Source organism: Leucoraja erinacea, chromosome 26, assembly GCF_028641065.1.
Source record: "Leucoraja erinacea ecotype New England chromosome 26, Leri_hhj_1, whole genome shotgun sequence".
Lineage (NCBI taxonomy): Eukaryota > Metazoa > Chordata > Chondrichthyes > Rajiformes > Rajidae > Leucoraja > Leucoraja erinaceus.
Genome location: NC_073402.1, coordinates 26,156,314 through 26,166,531, shown reverse-complemented (window position 1 = coordinate 26,166,531; position 10,218 = coordinate 26,156,314). Strand labels below are relative to the sequence as shown.

The 10,218-nt window shown below is 43.4% G+C and overlaps 1 protein-coding gene across 1 annotated transcript; it reads left to right on the top strand.

Annotated features, from left to right (window-relative positions):
- Nucleotides 1–399: 399 nt before the first annotated feature.
- On the top strand, nt 400–8,711 carry LOC129709862 (endothelin-2-like). The gene is made up of 5 exons (XM_055656494.1): nt 400–738; nt 1,992–2,139; nt 4,152–4,271; nt 6,050–6,184; nt 7,773–8,711. Exons 1-5 carry the CDS (start codon nt 678–680, stop codon nt 7,867–7,869), a joined length of 561 nt encoding a protein of 186 aa, XP_055512469.1. The 5' UTR covers nt 400–677; the 3' UTR covers nt 7,870–8,711.
- Nucleotides 8,712–10,218: the final 1,507 nt, after the last annotated feature.

Sequence of the window (10,218 nt, the reverse complement as noted above, 5' to 3'; positions counted from 1 at the left end):
AGTTTCTCCAGCATTTTTTTTTTGTACCAACGGCAAATATGCTCTGTGCAGGAAGGAGCTGAACCGAAGATAGACACAAAATGCTGGAGCAACTCAGCGGGACAGGCAGCATCTCTGGAGAGAAGGAATGGGTGGCGTTCCGGTCTTTCTCGACCCGAAACATCACCCATTCATTCCTTCTCTGCAGAGATGCTGCCTGTCCCGCCGAGTTGCTCCAGCATTTTGTGTCTATCTTCGGCTAATATGCTCTGTTGTGTTGGGGAAGGGGGGTGGGGGTTGAATGTAGTAAATGATTCAGTTTTACTTCCTACCATCTCACCATTAACCAAAAATGGCATTGTTATTGGTTTTGCAGTGATTAACTCATGCACGTAAATGGCACGATATCTCGCATTTCATGTGTGGGTGACAACCTGGAATGCGAGTTTGGTGCGAGGGAGGGAGTGTTTAACTGAACACTTGCCAAATCCCGGGTCCCCGCTTGCGGGTAGGTGTTGGCTTAAACTCCACCAATATATAAACCCGGGAGACGGAGCCGGAGAGTCAGACACACAGCGCCAAGTGCAAGATCACAGAGCGATCAGGTGTTCGGGCACAGACAGACAGACAGACATACAGCAATATTTTTACAGCGCAGGATTTTTTGCATCGCCATCTCGCACAGAGCAAAACTAAAGATGGACTGCAAACTGTGTGGATTATTCACTGTGACAATTGTTCTCATTTTAGTGGAGAATGGTAAGCATTTATGAACAAAAACGACTCGTACATTGTTGCATTTACTTCGGGAGAAAGCATGCACAAGATGTGTTGATATTGCTGTTTTAGTGTTTGCTTTATGCACCTTTGTGTTGCTCTAAGTACAGAGTTTAGTGTTAGAAATGTCAGAGCCGGTGGGAACACTGGATACGGTTAAATATTATTATTTCTGAAGTGGCTCGACCCGGGACGTCACCTATTCCTTCTCCCCAGAGATGCTGCCTGACCCGCTGAGTTACACCAGCAGCATCTTAAATATCAACATAGTTCAGCATATTCCACTTATGGGGGGGGGGGGGGGGGGGTCTATTTTCTTATATATTGTCGAGAAACCCGATTAATGCGTGATGTGTGATATGTGTGATATTAGTGATATTAAACGAAATGTGTGATATTAAGTGATATTAAACGGGGCCACAATTGAGATACAAGGAACTACACATGCTGGGATCTTGAGCTAAACACAAAGTGCTGGAGAAACTCAGCGGGTCAGGCAGCATCTGTGGAGGGAATGGACAGACACTGTTTATGTCTGTTCAGACTGGAGACTCTAGAAGAGTCATGAATCCAAACGTCGCCTGTCTGTTTCCTCCACAGATGCTGCCTGACCCCGCTGAGTTCCTCCAGCAATTTGTTTCCCCATAATTCGAACTAAATTGGAAAACGTGGTTCTGGCAGATTAATGCCACCTTTCGTTTTTGGCAGTTTAACCCCCGAAAAAGGGGCGATGTCATTTTAAAAAAAGATACTTGATTCAACTCTTGATGAATTTAAACGATGCTTGGAATCGCTCAGTTGTTAGAATATTCCCTCGAGGACGCCGCCGCGACAAGTTCACTTCAATAAGAAAGTCAGAAAGTCGGTCAACTTTCAGAACTCTAGAAACGACCCATTGAATGAATGTTTTGCAAGAACAACAGTAGCCAGTTTAAGACCAACACGGGATTCAAACAGGTTATGCAATAGGAAAGATTAAATAAGTTAGCAACATTCCCCATTTTTAAGCAATACATACTATTGGTCTTCATTCTGTGAACAACCTGCTCGGGTTGTCCGTGGCTGAGGGGAGACCTGGTAGAAGTTTATAAAATAACGTGCGGCATAAAAAGGCGAAAGATACTTGTGAAATGTAATTTGTCATCAGGATCGAACAAAGCGTGCTTCCCCGTTTGTATTCCGGGTGGTGAGGAGATGAGCTTATTTTTTGATTAAAGTGACATTCTTTGCTGCAGGTCGCGGCTTCAGCCTGGCGAGGTCTGGCGAGGCCGGGGAACAACATAGGCTGCACAGGAGGGAGAAACGCTGTTCTTGCAGCAACATGAGGGATAAGGAATGCATCTACTTCTGCCACAAGGACATCATCTGGATCAACACGCCAGGGTAAGTGAGGAATATACTGGGAAATGCATTAGGGAACTCGGGTAGCATCCGCTAGTAAATTGCCAAAGAGCCCCCAGTCAGTAGCTACTCCAGCACTTTGTGTCTATCTTGAGTTTAGTTTGGTTTATTATTGTCACTTGTACGGAGATACAGTGGTAGCGTGCAATCCAGTCAACGAAAAGATGACACTTGATCTCTTACACTTCCTTATCCCTGTAACTGCCTCTCCCCAGGCTGAAGCAGGGTCTCGACCCGAAATGTCACCCACTCCTTCTATCCAGAGATGCTGCCTGTCCCGCTGAGTTACTCCAGCACTTTGTGTCTATCTTCAGTGTAAACCAGCATCTGCAGTTTCTTCCTACACATAAACATGATCACAATCAGGTCGACCACAGTGTACAGATACAGGATAAAGGGTATAGTATTTAGTGCGAGATAAAGTCCGATTGTTCAAATGTCTCCAATGAGGTAGATGGGAGGTCAGGACTACTCTCGGGCTGGTGAGAGGACCCTTCGGTTGCCTGATAACAGCTGGGTAACAGACTGTCCCTGAACCTGGAGGTACGCACTTTCTAACCTCTGTACCTCTTGCCTGATGGAAGAGGGGAGAAGAGGGTGTGACTGGGATGAGACTGGTCCTTGATTGTGCTGGTAGCCTTGCCAAGGCAGTGTGAGGTGTAGATGGAGTCAATGGAAAGCTGGATGGTCTAGGCTACATCCACAACTCTCGGCACTATTGGATGGAGCTGTTCCCAAACCATGCTGTGATGCATCCCAATAAAAATGCTTTCTCGGTCTAGTGACCTTCAAGAAGTTTGAAACCACCTTACACATGATTCTGAAGGAGAGAAAAAGAAATGCAAACAGTCCTGAAGATAAAGCGGCAATCCATGGGAATTAACAGAGTTTACGTTAGATGAGATCTTCCCTCCTGCTTTCTGCAACTTCAGTGTACATTTCCCCCCTCCCCCCGCTCAATAAAACCTGTATATTTGGTGAAATTTGTGGTCATATCCGAATAAAAAGGTTTAGGTTTATTATTGTCATGTGTGCCGAGGTACAGTGAAAAGGTTTGTTCGACGTGCTATCGAATCAAATCAGATAATATCGTACATTAATATAATTGAGCCCATCTCAAGTGAAATAGGTAGTGCGAATGGAAAGATACAGGGTGCTGAATATATTTTCAGCATCATAGGTTACTGTTCCAGAGACAAAGTCCAATGAGGTAGAGGTGAATCTGATTGTAGAGTACATTATAGAAGGACTGTTCCGAGGCCTGATAACAGAGGGGAAGAATCTGTCCCTGATTGTGGTGGTGCACACTATAATGCTTTTATATCTTTTGCCCGGCAACAGTGGGGAGGAGAAAGAATGAGTGGGGTTGCAAATGTAATTGATTATGTTGGCTGCTTTCCCGAGGCACAGTGTGGATGGAGTCAGTGGTGGGGATACACACAAATTGCTGGAGTAACTCAGCGGGACAGGTAGCATCTCTGGAGAGAAGGAATGGGTGACGTTTCAGGTTGAGACCATTCGTCAGATCTTTGATTAGCTGCCGATTACCGTCATCTCATGTTCCTATGAAACACATTTCCCCCTTTGTTTAACATGCAGCATGAAAGCGAGTTATTGTAACCTTTGCATTTCTACATTTCACCCCACATTTCAGCTATCCTCTATTTTTGGGTTCATTTTATAAACAAGAACCCATGCCTTATTCATAATAACTCTTCAGGGTTTTCTTTTATTATCAAGCAATGTGACTGCACAAATTGAATTGAAGCCTTAATATTTGAAAGGGATCAACTGTGCCAAATTGGTTCGTGCAAAAAAAAGGTGGCTCCCCCCCCCCCCCCATGGCGTTATTTATGTTTTGTTGAAGTCAAGTTTTGCAAAAGCTATAAACAGCCATAAACATCATATCTGTAAGGAATGGATTTCCTTTGATTGTAGAATGTTGTGCCATAAAGATTCATCATGGTAATCTCAGCTATCTTATTTCTTAACAGGAAAACCACACCTTATGGTTTAGGAAGCCCAGCCACACGCCGCAAAAGATCAGCTCCAAGGTGCAAATGTGCAAGTTTCAAGGACGGAGTGTGCTTGCGATATTGCCAGTTGGGCGAAACGTAAGTAATATCAATATTGTCATGCACCTGAGGGAACGTGAACCATTTTGCATAGAAGCTACTCTTGCAGAATGCAATGGTTCTGGGATGTGCAGAATGCAATGATTTGGCAGCTGCAGGCACCATCTCACAGATCAGGGTAATGTGTAGTGTTTGCCAAGTGTTTAGCCTGAGTGGTCACCTGTGATGATGGTGGATGTCAAAGGGAATCAAAAAGCAGGTCCCTTCCTGCATCTGGCTGTTTGTCCAAGACATGGCGTTGTAATGGTTCTGAATGCCCTGCTGAAAAAAAACCTGATAAACATCAATGTCATAGTTTCTTCTGCCATAGAAAAGGATCGTTACTTAAAATGAAAAAAAAATTACAGGCTATTGGAAGGTGACAGGAAGTGCAATTACTTGTCATTTATTTCAGAGGGGTTTAGTTTAGTTTTATTGTCACGTGTACCGAGATACAGTGAAAAGCTTTGGTTTGGGTGCCATCCAGCCTAAGTAAAAATACTATGCATGAATATAATCAAGCTGTCCACACCGTCAAGATAAAGGATACAGGGTACCACATTTAGTGCAAAGTATAACATTAAGACCAATAAAGTCCAGATTCAGGGATAGTTTTGTCTCAGCTGTTATCAGGCAGTTGAACCATCCTATCACCAACTAGCGAGCGGTCCTGAACTATCATCTACATGGAGACCCAGGGGCTATCTTTTATTGGGCTTCCCTGGACTTTATATAGCACTAAACGTTATTCCCTTTATTCTGTATATGGACTGCTTGATTGTAATCATATATAGTCTTTTCACTGACTGGATAGCACATAACAAAAAGTTTTTATGACATTAATAAACTAAACTAAACTAAAGAAAGTTCAAAAGTCTCCAATGAGGTAGATGAGAGGTCAGGGCTGCACTAACTTATGGCTGGTGGGATGGTTCCCTGGACCACATGATTCAAGTTAGGTTTAGTTTAGTTTAGTTTGTTAAACTCAAATTTCATTGTACCTTAATTGGTGCGTGACAATTAAATTGAATCTTGAATCTAGTTTATTACTGTCACGGGTAGCGGGGTACAGTGAAAATCTTCAGTGTCAGCTCAAGATTAACAATAACTGGGGCGTAACAGGGTTGCCAAGGTGGCATAGCGATAGAGTTGCTCCCTTACAGCGCTTGCAGCGCCAGAAATGCGGGTTCGATCCCGACTACGGGTGCTGTCTGTACGGAGTTTGTACGTTCTCCCCGTGACCGCGGGAACTTCCGTTACCTCCCACTCTCCAAAGACATACAGACATCGTAGGTTAATTGGCTTGGTAATAATAATAATAATAATAATAATACATTTTATTTATGGGCGCCTTTCAAGAGTCTCAAGGACACCTTACAAAAATTTAGCTGGTAGAGGAAAAACATGTAAGGGGAATGAAATAAATAGTAGAGACATGACTAGTACACAAAGTAAATACAGAATTCAATTCAAAACACAATATGAGGCAATTAATGCACGGATGAAAAGGGAGGGGGACGTGGGGTTAAGGATAGGCAGAGGTGAAGAGATGGGTCTTGAGGCGGGACTGGAAGATGGTGAGGGACACGGAATTGCGGATCAGTTGGGGGAGGGAGTTGGTACAAGTGTAGATTGTCCCTAGTGGGCAGAAGGGCCTGTTTCCACACTGTATCTCTAAACCAAACTAAACTGAATTAACCACCAGTACGATGTCGGCTAGGAATTGGTTTTAGTATGACGGGCAATTGTTGAAATGTGTAATTCTTTCTATTCTTCAGGAGAGACAGCAGTGCCTTGCGGAATATTGGTCGAACAAGGCTACGACGCCAAATCCCAGCTCAATATCGAAGGTTAAACTCAAGCGGAAATCAACATCAAGTAATAGAGAGTGCACATTTGGGTCAGATTTTAAGGTAAATTTTATTCAAGGAAAGAAATGCAATATTCTTCTGTTGCTGTCATACCTGACTGTGTACATCATTAGTGATTTCAGCATGCAGTGCATACTGCTTGTTGCCTTTGAGACGGTGAACAATTGAATTCTTTGTAACCGGATGGGCCTGTTAAGATCAGCTAGGCTGGTACTGAGAAAGGGGCCCTTCAGTGAAACAACTCCTTTTTTTATATCTAAGACAAATGATTCATGATCACTTTTAGTTTCATAGTTTGATTTTGACTGTGGGATTTGAACTTAGCATGACTAAACTGTGTTTTTTTATTAATAAAAGAGCTAATATGGCCCATTGTAGAAATAGTTGCTGGTTTATACCAAAAATAGATACATCTATTATGTCCCAAATATCTGTTTAGTTTAGTTTAGAAATATAGCATGGAAACAGGCCCTTCGGCCCACAAAGTCCACACCGACCATTGATTGATCACTAGTTCAATGCTAACCCACTTTCTCACCCACTCCCTCCCAGTCATGGTGGCGCAATGGTAGAGTTGCTGCCTTACAGTAAAAATGCAGTGCTGGAGACCCCGGGTCGATCCCGACTACAGGGGCTGTCTGTACGGAGTTTGTACGTTCTTCCCGTGACCTGCGTGGGTTTTCCCCGAGATCTTCGGTTTCCTCCCACTTTCCAAAGACGTACGGGTTTGTGGGTTAATTGGCTTGGTAAATGTAAAATTTGTCCAGTATAAATTGTCCAACTTCCAGTATAGTCCCTGGCGGACTCTTCGGAAGCGATGACCACAAGGTACAAGGTATTAGGAACAATTTTTACACAGGTCAATTAACCTCTCACTAACACGCTATTTTGATTTTGTAAATATCACTTTTCCTTCATCAAAACCGTGTTTAAATCCTTTCCGCACTTTGTGAGAATGTCAACCATAAGAAGACCTCGGGAAATAGCTCAGCACCATCTTCTGAAGAACAATTTGAACAATACATGCTAATCTTGCCAAAAACAATTTAAAAACCTTGTCATTTTTATTATCCATTCAGTTATTTGTTGGTATCAACAGAAATTCTCAACCTCACCAAGATTCTTTCTCTTGTCCACCATACATTGGTGACTTCTAGTTATTGATCCTTCCTGTCAAAGGAAATGGTTTTGGATCCGATTCCCCCCCAAACCTTTCCTTACAGTATCTCTGAACAGCTCAACAAAATCTCTTCCACACCACAGTGAGATACATAGTCCTGTTTGTCTCATTTTTCTCTGCTCTTCAAAATCTCCAGTGATATTGGCCCTGGTAGCGTATGGCTCTATAACTGAATTGACTTGACCATCCTTGAAGGAGATAGGCCAGATAGACATTGTGTGTTTAGCTTAGAGATGCAGCGTTGAAACAGGCCCACGGACCCCGCACCGACCAGCGATCCCCACACATTAATACTATCCTGCAGGGACAATTTTACATTCATTCCAAGCCAATTAACCTACAAACCTGTACGTCTTTGGAGTAGATGAAAGAAAATTAAGAATTGTGAAGAATTTTCCATTTTTTTTCTTGCTTGGGGAATAAAATATATATTTTTTAAATCTTTTACAGACAAATTGCATTGTCAAATGTTCAGTCTGCTGAAAGAAAGAACATCTCAAAGAGACAAAATTCAACACAGAAACAGCAAAACCAGGAAGGGAGATGAGCTGCCAAGGCACAAGGCCACTCATTCCAGAGAGGAAGAGCCATCTTTGGCTTCTATTCTTCTTCCCTTGAAGGCTCATGAGGTGCAGAAGAACAAGAAGATACAAGGAGGGTCGGAGTGATCAGTCCCTGGGATCAGTCCACAAAGTATTAACCAGCAGGTGCGGAATGCGTGCTTCCCTGTTGGACTGGATCCTAATTACAAGGGGAAAGAAGGGGAGAGTTTCACATACATTGTGGAAAGAGATGGAGCCAAGTGTGCTGTTCACAAGCATTGGAGATTTAACAAGTCACTCACACCTATCCAATATATATTTACAGCAGTGACATTGGTAAGAGAGGGGAGATAAGAAAGACTTTGATTCCACAGTGTGACAATGATCATCTTTTATGCAGCTTCAGCAAACTGGAGGCAAAATCATTTCAGATAGCAGGGACATTGGATGATCGTCGGGTACCAGTACTGAAAGCATATACTCGCTCAAGTGACTGTGATATAAGAGCCTCATAGTTACCCCAACTTTCAGTGTGAAAATATCACAGCACCCAAGCTGCTGTTTAATACAACGCAGAAGAGTACTTTATTTTCTTCTGGCCTGCAGCCTTGGCAATCATAGGTGCAAAGAGTAGATGTTTTTATGAGCTTTGGTCAAGCACATGTTGGTGTCGAAACATCAGAGGAACAAATTCCTTGGCAACAATCCCGGTTGTTCTCGTGCTAGCCGATCCTAGCTAGATGGCTCCGACTTGCAATTTGGTGACTGCCCTTTCCTCCTCAACCTCCCTCCTTGAACAGGCACCTACGAGCCTGGTGTGCAGTGCAAGCATTGAACACAGTAGCAGCGCTGGTTCTTCTGCAGTCGGACTACCAATGCTGTTTTGCACGCTTGGCTGCGATACCAGGCGACACATGGAACGAAAGAAACATCGGCAAGAAGGAGAGTCTGCAAGAGAGGAACAGAAAATCGGATGAGAGAAAGTACACAATGATATCAAAAACGGGTTTCCTGAGTTCAGTAATGTTCAGCAAAGAGTTGACATCTTAGATCTTTAATCATCTTGCTTTGGACACTGAAGTCGAACAATAGTCATTGGTGAATGGTCCTGTCCTCATCAGAACTCCCTTTATCCATTATTTCAGCACATGTTATCCCATTTAACTCCAGTAGTAAAATAGCTGAAAAGGGTATATTCTCATGAATGCAATGTATACACTGGCCGAAATCTCATCAGGCGATAATCCTACATCCGTTTGCTGAAAATATCTGCTTTCAGCTTTTTTCGAACAGCATTCTGGCCTTTAATTGTTTCCAAATACAGTGCGGATCTCAACGTCTGATGAAGGGTCTCGACCCAAAACGCCACCCACTCCTTCTCACCAGAGATGCTGCCTGTCCCGTTGAGTTACTCCAGCATTTTGTGACTCTTCAGTAAATTGCAGGACAATGGTCGTGTGAATGAAGTCCAGAAACAAGAAATCCTCAAATCTTCAATTGGGCTGAGGCACCTGAGATGCCTCGCGTGGCACAGTGACACACACTCTCACCTCAATGTCATAAGATATCCAGGGAGAAGGAAAACCACTGGGCAAGCTGGTACGGTGGCACAGCTGGTAGAGCAGCTGCCTCACAGCGCCAGAGACCCTGGGTTCGATACTGCCCTTGGGCACCGTCTATGTGGAGTTTGCGCGTTCTCCTTGAGACCGCGTGGATTTCCCACCGGGGTGCTCCAGTTTCCTCCTACATCCTCGAGATGTATGGGTTTGTAGGTTAATTGGCCTCTGTAAATTTGCATAGGTAGTGGATGAGAAAGTGGGATAGCATTGAACTAATGTGAACGGGTGATTGATGTTGGCATGGACTTAGTGGGCTGAAGGGCCTATTTCCATGATGTATCTCTAAACTAAATGAATAACACAGGTCTGGGGTGAGTAGGTGGTGGAATCCAGGAAATTTTATTCACATACTCTAAACCAATTAAAGCTAGTCCAGAAGATTATTCTGACCTTAATTTGTATATCTATTAAATATACAAGATACACTTATATCCATATGAAAGAGATTCGAAAGCCAACCTGTGTGTTTACGATGCAAGATGCTTTCTAAAATCAGAAGACAGTGATCTGATGCTCGACTTTAAGATAATTCTCCCAATGGACTGAGATTTGAGGAATCTGTCAGATAATGGCCAATGAGGGTGACTAGGCACCTAGGAAAATACAAAAAAGTGCTGGAGTAACTCAGCAAGTCAGGCAGCATCTCTGGAGGGAATGGATAGGCAATATCTCGGGTTTGATCCCTCCCTCAGACCACAGGAGGGTTGTGCCCCCAAACTCACCTATCAATTTTCT

What these genes read in the sequence shown, in the direction of transcription:
- LOC129709862 (XM_055656494.1), top strand. Translation starts at nt 678, where the DNA reads ATGGACTGCAAACTGTGTGGATTATTCACTGTGACAATTGTTCTCATT. An exon ending in TATTGCCAGTTGGGCGAAAC is followed by an intron (nt 4,272 to 6,049) that starts GTAAGTAATATC and finishes TCTATTCTTCAG; the next exon opens with GAGAGACAGCAGTGCCTTGC. An exon ending in CATTTGGGTCAGATTTTAAG is followed by an intron (nt 6,185 to 7,772) that starts GTAAATTTTATT and finishes AATCTTTTACAG; the next exon opens with ACAAATTGCATTGTCAAATG.